The sequence below is a fragment of the Mesoplodon bidens genome, assembly GCF_964165515.1.
Source record: "Mesoplodon bidens genome assembly, chromosome: 1".
In the NCBI taxonomy this organism is placed as follows: Eukaryota; Metazoa; Chordata; class Mammalia; order Artiodactyla; family Ziphiidae; genus Mesoplodon; species Mesoplodon bidens.
The window spans coordinates 204,002,160-204,019,163 of NC_138176.1; the positions used below are offsets into that span (position 1 = coordinate 204,002,160).

The window sequence follows — 17,004 nt, forward strand, 5'->3', positions numbered from 1 at the left end:
AATAAATCTCAGTATAGAATTTTCTGAATAATTATCAAGCACTGGAAGATTTTCACGTCCTATAAAAATGTTTTCTTAGAATAATACATCTTCCCATCTATTACACACCAACTACAAAGATCATAGGCGGTTATAAAAGCTGACGTCGAAAAATAAGGTTAGGACACATACAAACACAGAACATGTACTATTCTATAAAGAAATTTCATTCATATAATTTTCTACAGTGTATAACAGAAACTTACCCTGGGCTCTGAAAGCAGCTTAGCATTTTGAGAACAGCTATTTAAGAAAAAACTAACATGTATGTAAAAAATTTTAACGATATGTGATTACCTTTGTAATAATTTGATAAAGAACTATTACTTCTTTAGTAATTAATAAATTCAAATTATAAGACTCAGAGACTGTAAAGTAGCGCAAGACAAGATCCTTGCCTTTAGCCAATTGATTTGTGATTATTAGTGTTGGCTGCAGTCGGCAGAGAAGGCTTCACGGAGGAGCCATTGGCTCCACTGCATAATCTTTGGCTAAAGCACAGGCGAGACTGGGGGACTCAGGCTGATGTACCGCGAAGCTAATGAAGTTTAATCTTCAGGGCCCCTCATGTATTGGGGCCCTTTCCACTGCTCTGTCCCTAATTCTGTACTCTTAGTTTTGTGTTCTTTTTCTTAAAGAGGGCCCCAGAAGGACTAAGCAACAGACCCACAAAACCCTGATCTATCCCTGACAAAGAGAAACAAATACATGAACTGAGAAGCAGAGAGAGGAGCGTATAAAGAAAGGCAGGCCGATGAAAATATGGAGTATTTAGGTCAAAGAGTGATAGGGTACTAAAATGGAAGAAATGCTAAGTAGAGGGTCACGAATGTCAAGGGAAAGAGTGAAGACTTTATCATTATTTATCATTGGGGCATTAAATGTGCGTGAGTTGGGGGCGGGCAGGGGAGAGACACAACATAATCGTGGTTTAAGGAAGACCTAGCTAGCAAAGAAGCAGAGAATGGAGAAGGCAGAGAGCTTGCCTTAGGGGGACTACAGTCAACTGTAAGACAGATTATGGGGGGAAGGAAGTGAAAAGGAGAGAATAAAGATGATTTGGTAACTTAGTACAAAAAGAAGATAGGGAAGAGGAAGGGTTGAAACCTAACTTTAAGGTTTGAAAACTAGAAATCCAGGAGAAAGCATTGTAAGGGATAAGGTGAACTGAGGGGGACGGGTGGCAGCTGCTTTAAGGTAGAGGATAATGATTTCCAGCTCAGTGTGCTGGATTCAAAGAGAGCACCATGAAAGCAAGTGAGTCAGACCACGGAGGGATGTTAAAGGTGTAAGAAACATTCTAAGAAAAGAGTGACCCAAGGACTCAACTCTCCACTCTCCTTTTGAGAGCCTAATGGTGAATTTTAGCAATGACCTAAAGCATTGAAGCCTATTAGATTTATTTAGATGGGAGGTGTTTGTTCAGATCAGCCTTGGTTTCTCTCTCTTTTCTCCTAATTGCATTGCTCTTTCTAAAGGAAAAGGAAGCTAATTTCATTTTTAGTTTATAATTTGATAAAACATCTTATGAGCCCTTTAATTCAACAAATATTTAATAAGTACCTGGCACTATGTTAGGTACTTAAAAAAAAAAAAACAAAAAAACCATGAGAAAAACTTTAAACACCACAAGGATCCTTACGGAGTTTGTCGTCTGGTAAGATGTTTATGTTCTTCTACATATACACGTATTATTTGGTTATGAAGAACATGAGTATCAAAAATTGACATTGGGGCTTCCCTGGTGGCGCAGTGGTCGAGAGTCCGCCTGCCGATGCAGGGGGCACGGGTTCGTGCCCCGGTCCGGGAAGATCCCACATGCCGTGGAGCGGCTGGGCCCGTGAGCCGTGGCCGCTGAGCCTGCGCGTCCGGAGCCTGTGCTCCGCAACGGGAGAGGCCACAACAGTGAGAGGCCCGCGAACCGCAAAAAAAAAAAAAAAAAATTGACATGAATTTTAGCTCCAATTTTGACAAAAATCTGTGAAACCAGAAATGCTATTAAAAATATTTAACAACCAGTATGGCCAGGGCAGGGGACCATGTAATCAGAGGAGACACCAGTCAGTTTGTGTGCTAGGCAGCTTCTCAACTGGCCCCAGTGATCCCCACCTCTTGGTATCCATATCATGTATAATCCTCTCCCCACTTGAGTGCGGTCTGGACCTAGTGACTTGCTTCTAACCAAGAGAATGTGATTAGGTTCCAAACTCACTTCTGAGATTGGGTCATAAAAGACTGTGATGCCTACTTTGTTTCCTTGTGTTCTCTCTCTCTCTGGCTCTTCGTGCTTGCTCACTGTGATGAATCAGCTACTACTTTGTGAGCTCCCTTATAAAAAGGTCCACGTGGCAAGGAACTGAGGGTGGTTTCTGGACAACAGCCAATGAGTAACCGAGACCCTCAGGTCAACAGCCCGCAAGGATCTGAATCCTGCCAACAAGCACATGAATGAGCTTGGAAGTGAACCTTTCCCCAGTCACGTCCTGGTATGACTGCAGACTTAAAGAGTCCCTAAAGACAAAAGACATAACTAAGCTGTGCTCAGATTCCTGAACCACAGAAACTGTGAGACAATAAACACTGCTTTAATCTACTATGTTTTGGGGTCATCCGTTTTGTAGCAAGAGATAACTGATGTGATATGCCATTCCCTTTAATACTGAGGAATATCGGTTACTATCAAGAGATTCAGCTTAGTCGTTTTTAAAGCTTTCAAGTTCTGTTTCCTCTACTCTACAAAGCTGCATCTGTAACTTCAGAGACATATACTGGCATCAAGCAGATAGCACCCAATAAAAGAGAATCCCATTCCTGGTCAAGGCCCAGATCCTGAAGATATAGAATTTTACGACATAGTCCTATATCTTACCCAGCTCCAGAGCCTGTTTTTGGACCAGCAGATGCCCCTGGATCTGATTTCACAGTGTTTTTCTAGCTTTGACCTGAGGTTCCCTCTTCCAACAAGGTTTTTTGACCTTTTCCTCAAATAAATATACTTCCAGTTATTCAAAAATAGCTACCCATCTCCAAGAACTGGCTTTGGTCTTGAAGTTCCTGATCCCCCCGGACCTTACTAGAGGAAAGAGAAGCTGTAAATGGAAGTCATCAAGTCAGCGCTTCTCAACCATTTTTTCTGCCCTCATGCCATTTATTTGCACAACTCTCTTCCCTCAGGAACATCTCTCCCCCAAAGAACTCTTAGGATACTTAGTGATTTTTCAATCTGGAGAAATTTACGTCTGGACATGGCTATATTACACTCTGGCAAAAAGAATCCACATAGCTTTTAAAAGTCCCTTACGAACTTAACTATATACAATACCCATGTGAGGTTTACCAGATTATATAATCTTTAATCTCTCCTACTCTAAATTTTTAGGAAATGACTCTAACAGAAACGTTAGAGGGAGGAGATGTTTAGAAAGCTTTATGGAGTTACTGTCATACAATTGAGATCCTGTCATACTTGATTTCATGAGATATGGGTTAATCATCACGAAACAGCAACTTATAAATGGTTTAGTAATACCAAAAATAATATATAACACTGACAACTACTTTCTTGTACAACTGAAGTATTTATTTCAAAGTCTGATGAGCACATCTATGAATGTATGAATACATCAACAGAAATGAAATATGCCAGAAGTCAGAATTTTTCTTATTGGCACACTGGTCCTGAAAGTCATGTGACAATATGTAAGCATATTCTGACATCTAGTGGTAAGTGGCGAAACCTACACTATTTAAATATCCCACAGAATCTTAATGGTAATCCAGTAACACTGTCAGCAAGATTAGTTATTTTAAAATAGTATAAAGGGCTTCCCTGGTGGCGCAGTGGTTGAGAGTCTGCCTGCCGACGCAGGGGACGCGGGTTCGTGCCCTGGTCCGGGAGGATCCCACATGTTGCAGAGCGGCTGGGTCTGTGAGCCATGGCCACTGAGCCTGCGCGTCCAGAGCCTGTGCCCCGCAACGGGAGAGGCCACAGCGGTGAGAGGCCCGCGTACCGCAAAAAAAAAAAAAAAAAAAAAATAGTATAAAGATGATATGCCTCGTAACTTCTAAGATTTTCCCTTGAATGGAAAAAATGTGTATTTTTTTATTTAAAGAAAAAAGGCCAAAGTCTATTGAACAGGCCTTAATATAGGCCTTTATAAATGCTTTCTGTCCTAAAATTCCTTTATAATAATAAAAGGTTTCCCTCATGTCGAGTTGTTATATACCTACATTTACATTAAACAATAAAGTATGACCACAATATCTACCTATGGTTGATTTTACAACCAATCACCTCATATCCCATACCTGACAGAGTGCCTACTATATCACAGGTCCACAACAAATATTTGACTTTAACAGTTAAATAAAACTAATTGAAGTATCTTGCTCTCAAACTTACACAGGCTCTTTGGTTTGTTAACATGCTATCAATAGTTTCAAATACAGAAAGGGACTTCTGGTTGTCTATGGAGTAATTAACTATATAGCCTGTCAAAATACAGGGCAGGTGCCCTACGCTAGTTTGCCCCATCAAGATTCTGATTCAGGGGCTTCCCTGGTGGAGCACTGGTTAAGAATCCGCCTGCCAATGCAGTGGACACGGGTTCGAGTCCTGGTCCGGGAAGATTCCCACATGCCGCGGAGCAACTAAGCCCATGCACCACAACTACTGAGCCTGCGCTCTAGAGCCCACGAGCCACAACTACTGAGCCTATGTGCTACAACTACTGAGCCCACATGCCTAGAGCCCGTGCTCCATGACAAGAGAAGCCACTGCAGTGAGAAGCCCGCGCACTGCAACAAAGAGTAGCCCCTGCTCGCCACAACTAGAGAAAGCCTGCACACAGCAACGAAGACCCAACGCAGCCAAAAATAAATACATAAATAAATTTTCAAAAAAGGTTCTGATTCAGTAGATCTGAGGTACTGCCAATCACATGGGTATTCTGAAAAGATTCCACTAGTGACCATTTCCCATCCCTGGTTAAGAATGACTGACTGAGCCCACTAAGACATTTAGTTTTGCAAAACCTGAACACACCCTACGAAAGTACACCTAAGGATAGGCCAAGGAGAGGCAGAAGAAAAGCAATCTCTAATTCAAATTTTTCCCAGATTTTCATACATTGATGGTGTGACTATAAAAAACTGGTTTATTTTAACTCCTGGGGTTGACTGTAAGTGCACATTATCTTTTGACCCAGCAGTCCACTTCTAAAGGTTAGTCTGCAGACACATCACAGTGCTTGATACATGTTAAAGGTCAGTCACTGGATCATTGTTTGTAGACTTCAAAAGACTGGAAACAATTCAATGCTGATCAGGATGTGACTGGTTAGAGCAGTGACACATACAAACAAAGTGGAATAGCGTGCAGGGGAAAAAAAGAATTAAATGAGGAAAGTTCTTTATGTAAAATGGAACAGTCTCCAAAATATTCTGTAGAGTGATTTTTTTTGGCCGTGCTGTGCAGCATGTGGGATCTTAGTTACCCGACCAGGAATCAAACCCATGCCCCCTAAAGTAGAATGGCAGAGTCTTAACCCCTGGACCGCCAGGGAAGTACCGAGTGTTTTTTGTTTTTTGTTTTTTTTTTAAGAGGATTCATAAACGGTGTACACTGTGTGCTATGTTAAAAGAGGGAAAAATACACATATCTGCTTATATATTCAAATATCTTTGTAAGAACATAGCAAAAAATAGTATTAGTAATATTGTTTCTGGGAGGGGAAATGAATGGTCAGGGGACAGGGTTTGGAGGGAGAGACTTTTCACTATATACCCTTCTGAATTTTGAACCACATAAATATATTAATATGCAGTAGTTTTAAAAAGATTAAAAGTGAAAATGATTTTACATAAGAGTAACCTCAAAAGGCTATTATTCAATCATTGTTGCATAAAAGGTCAGAATACTAATGATGCCAAAACCAAAATATTACTTTAGGTGGTCACACGTTGGCATCCAAATGAGTAATACTGAACAACCCTATTTAAGATATTAAATGCATTACCTAGAGATCCGTGTGTAGCTAAGTCAATAGGATACAGTTTTACTCAATACTGAGTGTGTAAATGAGCCCTGTCAAAGCTCTAACTCGGCAACATCTGGCTTCAGGATCTTCTAGGCCAAGGGCCCATCTTCCTGCCCTGCTGCTGCATATAACACCTTTGTATTTAACCTGTTTAAAGTATTTGAACAAACTCAGAGCTGTTCGCTAAGAATCTCACCCTCCTGCAGCTATCTTCCTCCAAAAACAAGGAGATAACGCCTACGGGTTAAGAATGCAAACCTGGCTCTTCAGTTTTCAGAAGAAAATACCATTTTGTCATCTACATACCAAGTAACCTGAAAAAATAGCTGTTTTTCAACTAACACAAAACACCTGACAACCTTCTGAGGTCTGAACTGTCTTGCCGTATAGTCCCTGTCACAAGCAGACACATGTTCCTACAGAAGAAAGGCGGGACCATGCCTCTCAGGCATTTCCCATGCAGCCACCTTCTCAGCAGGAGGAACGGACTTGGAATCACGGCAAGATTCAGGGGCGGAAGCAAACTGTGCAAAGTACAGAACTTCTTCCAGGTCTCAAGTTTTACGTTTAAAAATGCCCACAAATGTTATACTCTACTCTGCAGTGAGTCTTGTTTTAGTATAGAAATGTTGTTTCAGCACAGAAAATGAAAATTCCAAGCTCTTCCTTCTGAATACCTTCTTACCAAATCTCTTGAAGTTTATTGATATTTATTATATGGTTTGGAGTTCTCCCACGATACTGCCCTAGTTTGATAAGCCTCATTGTCTCCAATTATCCAGGTTTCTAAGTTCTATTTAAAAAAAATAATTTATAAAGCTATAAAACACAATAGTTCTCAGCAACTAAGAAATGTAATTTATCTTTTTATCGTGCAATGTACTGTGGCACTCTGCAATTATTTTACACAATTGATTGTATCATTCCAAAAGTTAATGTGCCCCCCAACACCATACTAGGTTATATATCATACTTTTTTTTTGGTATATTCTCACTGAGTTTTGAAGGCAATCAAGACATTCAGTAAGTTCATGACTGACCTCAAGCTGAAAGACATACTCAAAAAGTATTGTGTTACAATAAAAACTATTGACTCTCAGTGGGAATTTAATGAATCAAGAGAACTCATGGTTAATATTAAAACAGTGTATTTTAGCACTTAAAACTAGCAATCATTCCAAACTAGAAACCTTAATAATTAAAGGGATTTCTCCATGGTAAGGTGAATTAAATATTTTCAAAAGAATGTTAAGCAGTCATAATGCCCTTAACATCCTTTTGTAAGGGCAAAGTGTATTATGCCATAATTCAATATTCTAATTAAGGTGTTTTAGGGAATATTCTAATAATGCATGATGAAGGAATTCACACAAAGCAACAGAACTGCAACACAACTGGACTTACCATGCAAGGTCAAATACTCCACTATGCTCTCCACGATAGCTGGAATGCCGTTCTCAGTCAGCCCCTGCTGGTGGAGGTCTTGGAGACTGACTCCAAATAACTTTGTATAGGTAGAATTCCTCTGCTCGTTTAGTGGCACTGCCACAATCTTTTTCATGTCTTCTTTCAGCCGAACCGCTGCTTTACTTTGCTTAAAATAGCGGAAGAAAAAAGAGCAGTCAGTCATGTTTACCACAGGAGGCTGCACGGTTACTACAGAATCACCTGAATCAAAGGGTAAGCGTTTGGAGGCTGTAGAGTAGTGGTCTTCACTTATTTTTACTTCAGCTCAAACCCAAACCCCTAACATCTCTCACGTGTTGCTCAGTGTTAGGAATGGTGCACACTGATACGACGGTTAAAAGGAGTGAAAAATAATGAGGAACCTAAAGCCACAACTTAAGCGTAGCTAAGAGAGGGAGCAATACATTGCAGTATCTAAGATCTATTACTACAGTAACCAGGGCGTGACTCATAAGTACCTCATTAACAGGAAAATAAAACACTTGTCAGAACACCGAAACCCCATGCAGATCCTGAAATAGTAAGACGTTACTGAAGATGAAAATTTATCTCAAGGTCATCTTAAGATAGCTTTAATTTGAAGGATTATAAAAAAAATATGTATGTGTAGAATGAACATTTCTTTCTCTGATTTGATTATATCTGGATATCTCTGGAATATTTTGGCACATAAAAATCAACTCAATTTTCTTTGAAGTTCAAAATGCTATATAATCTCCGAAATAGCAATGTTTCAGGTAATCACAATTTTAAAAATTTCAATAAGACTGTATATATTATAAATAAAAAATGCAATTTATGCAATTTACAGTCAACCAATTCAAGTTATCACCACGCTGAAAAGTTCATACAAATTTGTTTCTTCCTTTTAATAGAAAATTTTTCCCCAAGGAAGTATTTTAAAAGATAAATTTTAATATGGTTTAATAAAACTAAATGAGAGATTTTTTTTTAAAACAGCATGTGTCCTACATAAATGTATGTATCTGTAACTTTAAACACTGAAAAGATGGCAAAAAGCAAACATTTTATTTGAGGACACAGGAAGCAGATTAGGGGAAACACACCCTTTTTGAGAATGAATGCAGCAACTAACCTAAGTGTCAATATTATAAGTGTAGGCTCATGTAGCTGTTACAATCTAAAAGAAGAAACATTATCTCCACTGTAGAGATGAGGAAAGAAAGATCAAAGAGTTAAGAAGTAATTTGGTAAAAGTCATGGAACTGGTTAAGAGTTTCATCATACTCTAAGTCCATGCTCCTCTCCTTAAATTTATATTAATGTTAAAGTGCAGTTTGTGTATAACACAAACTGTGATAAATTCTACATGTGACACATGACAATTACACGAAGATAATTCTACAACTGTGATTTTTAGTAGGTTCCCTGTAGTTTCAATTTGATTTTGAATCTTACAATCTGTAGAATCAGGCCAACTTTCATGGACATCTCTGCATCTTTTAATAGGTCGTATTTGAAAGCCAGATTTCCCTAGTGACAATTCAGCAAATGTATAAAGTTATAGAATAGATTTAGTTATCTATTAATATTATAAATAAGGCATAGTGTTAGCTACTGCAGAGTAGTATGGGCTAGAACTATCATCTCTGTTACCAAGGAAGTTACTAAACTAAGTCAAATCTGTAACCACTACTATTTTTGTGTGTGTAAGTTTAACAACCTATCAGGGCTTCCCTGGTGGCACAGTGGTTGAGAGTCCGCCTGCCGATGCGGGGGACACGGGTTCGTGCCCCGGTCCGGGAGGATCCCACATGCCACGAAGCGGCTGGGCCAGTGGGCCATGGCCGCTGAGCCTGCGTGTCCGGAGCCTGTGCTCCGCAACGGGAGAGGCCACAATAGTGGGAGGCCCGCGTACCGCAAAAAAAAAAAAAACAAAACAAAACCTATCAATACCTTTCAAAAGAACACATGGGAAATTTCAGTCAACCAGGTCTATCTGGTGAGTAAGCAACCAAAAAATAACCTTTAATAATGAAACTTTGAAAATAGTCTCAAATGTTGCATCAGACACAGCTGACAATGAGATTAAATCCTACATGTTTTATCTTCTTATTTTCTTACAGACACAATATAGCAGAGTCGTTTAGAGCAGGGGTCCCCAACCCCCGGGCCGTGGACCATTACCGGCCTGAAGCCTGTTAGGAACCGGGAGACAAAGCAGGAGGTGAGCGAGTGAAGCTTTATCTGCCGCTCCCCATTGCTCACATCACCTCCTGAACCATCACCCCCCCCGCCCACCCCGTGGAAAAAATGTCTTCCATGAAACTGGTCCCTGGTGCCAAAAAGGTTGGGGACCGCTGGTTTAGAGCATGGACTGTGGAACCAGACTCCATTGTGAATCCCATTCTGATCTCATTAGCTGTGCAACCTTGAACAAGTCACTTACACCCAGTTTCCCCGTCTACGAAATGGGGATACCAGGAGTCCCTAGCTCCTAGGAATATATAAGGTTGGAAGGAGCTCATATACATAGAAGAATGAGAGGGTGTCTGGCATACTCAGTAAGTAGTGATTGTTAAAATAATCATCACCATCATCATTCTTCCAGGAAATTATTCTGATTTCTTCTCAAAACAATTGAGAGATACTTAACCACTCCTGTACTCAAATGTTTTCGTGGACGAAAGATTGCTGTTGAAGAAGGCACCATGGTCTAGGCCTGTGGTTGATAGATAGTCTGACGACCTAAGTATTCTCCGTGTATCTCAATATCTTAAAATATATACGTATGACTTTTGAAAGATAAACATAAAATCACTTTGCATGTTAGTATCAGAGTTTCTCAGGTTTTTATTAGAAATTCAAGGTTTTCTTAGAAATTCTGTCTACATGTGACATTCTTTTGGCTAATAGCCCTGTTTTATATTCTGTCCTTTACTCAAGTACAGTCACTATGTGGTGTCTCTTATTAATAGCATAAATAAGCAATCGGCATTATGGCTCAATATTTTCAAGGATGAGACGTAATTAACCTCACACATTTTGAACGGATTGCAAATTAAACTATCTGTTTACTCAGTACAGAGCCCTACTACAAAGCAAGTTTATATGTAATTATAGTAATAAAGGAACATCTGATTAATTGGTAATCTAATTTAGGTTAATACTTTTAAAAAGGTAAATATTGTTTAAAGACAACCACAATGGAAAAAAACAGCTATATATTTTTTTTGTTTGTTTGTTTTTTGTTTTTTGTTTTTTTTGTGGTACGCGGGCCTCTCACTGTTGTGGCCTCTCCCGTTGCGGAGCACAGGCTCCAGATGCGCAGGCTCAGCAGCCATGGCTCACAGGCCCAGCCGCTCCGCGGCATGTGGGATCTTCCTGGACCGGGGCACGAACCCGTGGTCCCCTGCATTGGCAGGCGGACTCTCAACCACTGTGCCACCAGGGAAGCCCAAAACAGCTATATTTTTAGAGACATCCAAATCAGTTCTTCACTGATGGGCTTAGAACAAATATTTTAAAAAATATCCTTTCTGGTAGGTTATAAGAAATATTCTATAGTTCCCTACTCACAGAAGAAATAAAATAACTGAGGAAATGGAAAGCCATTTATGATGAATTCCATTTAAATTGAAATTACTTTCATTTATACAATGCTAACATCACTATCTCTTTATAAATGTCAATATCTGTGGAATTTCAGCTTCCCTCCAAACACACATTTTACCTTTCTTGACCTAATATAAGTTGAAAAAGAAAGTTACTAATTGAGGTATTCTAAGTCAACCTTAACTGTTTAAACTTTTGTTTGCATACAATGCCATACATCACTTGAGTTTGGAAACTGGACTCGTGTGTGTGTGTGTGTGTGTGTGTGTGTGTGCGTGTGTGTGTGTGTGTGTGTGTGTGTGTGTGTGTGTGTGTTTAAAAGTAATATAGGTTCCCACATTAAAAAAGACAGACAGGGAACCTTGGGGTTTACTGCTAGAACAATCTGTAGGGGTTAGTGCTTATAATATCACCTTAGGAATAAGGAAACCAGGACCCCAAAACTTGTGGTGAACTCAGAGAGAAAGGGTTGAGCCTAGAGCCCATGTCACCTGAATTGTATGTCAATATTCATTTTTATAATTGCATGCTGGGACCTTGTTTTTCTATATTTATTTGTGATAAAAAATAGTTAAGATAGGGGCTTCCCTGGTGGCCCAGTGGTTGAGAGTCCGCCTGCCGATGCAGGGGACACGGGTTCGTGCCCCGGTCCGGGAAGATCCCACATGCCGTGGAGCGGCTGGGCCCGTGAGCCATGGCCGCTGAGCCTGCGCTCCGCAACGGGAGAGGCCACAGCAGTGAGAGGCCCGCGTACCGCAAAAAAAAAAAAAAAAAAGTTAAGATAGCTCACAAAATGCATGCACCAGGACAGTAGTGAATATTTGTTGATGTGGGGACCACTTAGTCTTCACTTGCCGTTTTTTCTAGTGACAAATCCTGACCGCCTTTGGGGGAATGACCTCACCGTCACTGTGAACATCCTTGATAAGGCTGCCACTTACAACCGCTGCCCTGCCTTTAGCAAGAGCTGGGCTCTGGTGCCCTCGCAGGTCAATCAGACCCGTTGTCCTGCAGGCCACTGAAGCTTGAGTGGACTGTCACTGAAGCTTGAGAAAAATGGATGGAGCTCATTTATTCCAGCTGCAGTGCTCTCACGAGATGGTTAGATTAACTAACCATGATGTACCTCTTGCCACCTGCATCACTGGAGCTGCCGTGGGCCTTTAGCTGCCCCTTTCTGACACCGGTCCTTCAGCTGTTCCTTCTACATGGTGGGCCACTCTGTAACTTTCCAGTAAAGTTTCTTTGGGCTTAAGTTAGCCAGAACCCATTTCTGTTCTGTCACTCACTCACTCACACACACACACACACACACACACACACACACACACCCCTACCTGATAAAAGTACTCCAAAAAAAATAAAAATAAAAGACTAATCAGAACAAACAGAAAACCAGGGTTTTAGATAATGAGAATATCAGAATGATAATGACAGCTAACTTTTATGGAATGTTTATAGAGTATGTCAGTCACACTTCCGAATACCTTAGATGGCTTCACTCTTTAAATCCTGATAAAGTGACACTAGGATGGAAGATACTTTTGTGACCCTCATTTTACAGAGCAGCCAAGTAATGTGCTCCAGGTCCCATCAAGGATATGGTGTGGCCAGGAGTCACGCTCAGGCCATCTGAGTCCAGAGGACACATGCTTAATGCTGTCTCCACGAAGGAGGTAGTGATACTCAAGAAGCATATGCTGGAAAGTCCAGTCCATGTGCTAAATAGAAAACAAAATTCCTATTCTTGTAGCTGAGGAAAATAGGATTATTTGAGCTTCTTGGTCTCCTTAAAATAAAGTTAGATACGCTCAGAAGTGACAACAATATTTGATATTAGAACCTGCATAGAGAAGGTTTTCATCAATCTAGTAAACAGGATGAGCTTCAGAAGCCTTGAGTTTTTACCACAGCTAACATTTATTAAGTGCCGATTTTGTGCCAGACTCTGTGGTTACGTGCTTTAAAATTAACATCTCTAAATTTCAAAACTAACTTTTTAGCAGGTACTCTTACCTATTCCCATTTGGACACAAAAAGTAAGGCACAAAGAAAAAGAAACTTGCCTAAGAAAGTTTTATAGCTAGAATGTAATCCCCAGGTGCTCTGGCTCTTAACGCATGAGCTCTTAACCATGACAGACTATCGTATTTCCAGAACCTTTAATACTGGTGGTTCTATGAGCCCCCAAAGGGGACAAAACTACATGCAGCACTTTCTTTACAGAGCTTAAAACAAAATCGATTTTAGATTACTGAATTCAACGGCTTGTATTTCCTTAAGGCAATCCTCCAAAAATTTCAGTACCATGAATTTAAGGTACTTTGAAGGACAATCAGGTTATACTACTGGTTAAATTCAGAATTGTGCATCTTAAAGCTCTTTGCAGCTGGGGCTAGCACTGATACATCTAAGCAGGAATGTGTACAATAGAAAGCCACTCCACCACCAAGTAAAACGGGTGCAAGGAAAGCACAAGGTGAGCCTGAGTCAGCTTGTTCCAGAAAGCGTGGAAATGCTCAAGGACTAACGGGGTGTGTCAAAAAGACATGTGGGCCAGCTTAAATGGGTTCCTACTGGCCAAGTTCGGGACAGTTGGAGCACCAGGAATAAGAACTGTAAACGATTATAAAATATTATGTAAATAAAATTCCCTGAATCAACAGTGATACTAAGAAGAGTGAAAGAATGGGCTTACCAAAGTAAAAGTCTGCTTTACAGAACACGCTGCAGCTAAATACAGAAGGAACGACAGAATTAGAAAATCACCTTTTGCCCACAAATCATTTAACAAAGAATTTTGTCAAAGATTGACAGTGGATGCTAAAACATCAGGTGAAAAGTTGTTTGAGAACAGGATTTTCACAGTGTCAAAGATCACATGATATTTGCAAAGGAAAAAAAATTACCTTTACAATTGATATCTGGGTGTACTCAGCTTAACTCAAAAGATTAAATTTATCACCACTGATCACGAAGAGCTGACATTACGTGCTCCTGATGTGATGCAACATGAAAACATCATTTATATTCTTGCCAAAAATGTTTGAGCTGCTGCTAATCTAGCCTCTAAATCTAACAGTTTACAGGTAAAACAGGAGCTAAGAGAACAAGTTACAAGAGACTGTAAGGAAACAAACAAATTCAGACTCAGGGACATTCTAACAGGCAACTGGCCTGGACTCTTCAAAACTTCAGTGTCATAAGGAAAAGATCGGTTCCAGATTTTAAAGAAATTATACAAAGTTCAAATGTAGTCTATGAATACTGATTGGTTCCTGACTGAAAAAAACAAAGCAAAAAAACTAGCCAACTGTCTCTTTGAGGCAACGAGGGAAATTTAAATGTGTTGGATATTAGATGAAATTACTGTAAAGGTTATTCGGTGTAATTCCACAGCAGCGGAATTTGAGGGTGTGCACACGCAGAGGTGGGGCCGCCCCCTGAGCCTACTATTGGTGCTCTCACAGTGGGCACAGCTTTGGTGGGCTTTGGGAGCATGCATACACAGGAGGTAGAACTGACATCCAAGTAGATTATCGGAGCTGCCACAGCAGAGGCGGTCAGGGGCAGTGCTCTTTGTGGGCCTGCACACCGGGTGGCAGGTGGTGTCACAGAGCCCTAGGTCCCGGCTGACAGCACCTGGGGAGGAATATGCAGGGGCTCCTTTCCCAGAGGGAGTGCTCCAGTCCCGCCCACCTCACACTACAGCTTAGCAACGGATCTGGGGGCTTCTACTCCAACAACTAGGGAGCACAGTCTGCCCCCAACAGGTCTGTGACAGCCACAGAGCAAAGAGGAGGCCCCACTCAACATCCAGTGCAGGCCCTGGTCACAACACCAAACACACCCTTATCAAGGGGACAACAGCCAGCACACTCTGAGGAAAGACACGGCAGGCATCCGTACCAAAAACAGCCTTTGCACCAAAAATACTGGACTCACACAGTCTGCACAGGGATACTTCCACATAAAAACAGCCCTTCAAGACCACAGTGGGGGGCTTCCCTGGTGGCGCAGTGGTTGAGAGTCCGCCTGCCGATGCAGGGGATGCAGGTTCGTGCCCCAGTCTGGGAGGATCCCACATGCCGCAAAGCAGCTGGGCCCGTGAGCTGTGGCTGCTGAGCCTGAGCGTCCAGAGCCTGTGTTCCGCAACGGGAGAGGCCACAACAGTGAGAGGCCCGCGCACCGCAAAAAAAAAAAAAAAAAAAAGACCACAGGGGTAACTGTTTCTCCTAAATTCAGAGAGTAAGAGAAATAAGTAAAATGAAAAAGCACAGGAACCACTCCCAGGTTAAAAGAACAAGAACAAGAGAAATCCTCTGAAAGACAAACAGTGAAACAGACCTCTCCAGTCTACCAGAGCCTGAGTTCAAAAAGGAGGTAGTAAAAATGCTAAAGGAATTAAGACTATGGATAGAAATGCAGATCACTGTAAAAAGGAACTCGAAATTATAAAGGGGAGCCAATCAAAATTAGACAACTCAACTGCTGAGATAAAAACTGAACTAAATGCAATCAACAGCAGACTAAATAATGCAGAAAAATGAATATGTGACCTGGAAGACTGAATAATGGAAATCACCCAATCAGAACAGCAGACAGAAAGATGAATAAAAAAAAAAAAATGAAGGCAACAAACGAGAACTATGGGATAATATAAAACATGCCAAACATACACGTAATAGAGATTCCAGAAGGAGAAGAAAGAGAAAGGGGGATCGAAAATGTATTTGAAGAAATAATGGCTGAAAACTTCCTAAACCTAAAGAAGGAAACAGATATCCAGGTACAAGGAAGCACACAGGGTTCCAGACAAGATGAACACAAACAGACCCACCCCAAGACATCTCATAATTAAAATGACAAAAGTTAAAGATAAAGAGAGGATTCTAAAGGCAGCAAGATACATAGCACAGGGAGATCAGCTCAGTGCTTTGTGATCACCTAGAGGGGTGGGATAGGGAGGGTGGGAGGGAGGCACAAGAGGGAGAGGATATGGGGATATAGGTATACATATAGCTGATTCATTTTGTTATACAGCAGAAGCTAACAGAACATTGTAAAGCAATTATACCCAAGGAAGATGTTTAAAAAATAATAATAAAGGCAGCAAGAGAAAAAAAAACCAGTCATTTATAAGGGAATCCCCATAAGACTATCAGCTTATGTCTCTGCAGAAACTTTGCAGGCCAGAAGGGAGTGGCAAGATATATTCAAAATCCTGAAAGGGAAAAACCTGCAACCTAGGATACTCTACCTAGCAAGATTATCACTTAGAATGGAAGGAGAGAAAGAATTTCTCAGACAAGCAAAAACTAAAAGAATTCAGCAATATTAAACCAACACTAAGAGAATATTGAAAGGTCTTCTTTAAATAGAAAAGTAGCAAGAATCTATAGGAAAGGAAAAATCCAATAGGAAAGGCAAATATTTCAAAGGACTGAAGGACACTAAAGCCAGTATGCAGATAAAAAGACAATTTAAAAAATTGTAAAAGCAATTTTAACTACAATAAACAGTAAAAGTATAAGCATAAAAATGTAAAATAGGACATCAAAATCACAAAATGAGGGGGGAGGAAAGTATAATAATATAGATCTTTTAGAATGTGTTTGATTCTGTATGACTATCAGTTTAAAGCAAGTAGATATAGTTATGGGTCAACATGCTTGAACTCCATGGTCACCACAAGTCAAAAACATACAAGAGATTCACAAAAACCAAAAAGAAAGGAACTCAAACATACTACAAAAGAAAATCACCAAATCACAAAAGGAAAAACAAAAAAGAAGAAATGAATACCCTGATACCAAAACCAGACAAAGTCACTATAAAAAAAGAAAATTATAGGCCAGCATCTTTGATGAATACAGATGCAAAT

General features: G+C 40.4%; 1 protein-coding gene across 1 annotated transcript in view; it reads right to left on the minus strand.

Annotated features, from left to right (window-relative positions):
- The window catches only part of FAM13A (family with sequence similarity 13 member A), a 329,540-nt gene that overhangs the window by 293,935 nt on the left and 18,601 nt on the right, over positions 1 to 17,004 (minus strand). Inside the window, exon 2 of the mRNA XM_081232918.1 lies at positions 7,482 to 7,671. Within this exon, the coding sequence (XP_081089044.1) occupies positions 7,482 to 7,671 (190 nt within the window). The remainder of the gene's footprint in view (positions 1 to 7,481; positions 7,672 to 17,004) is intronic.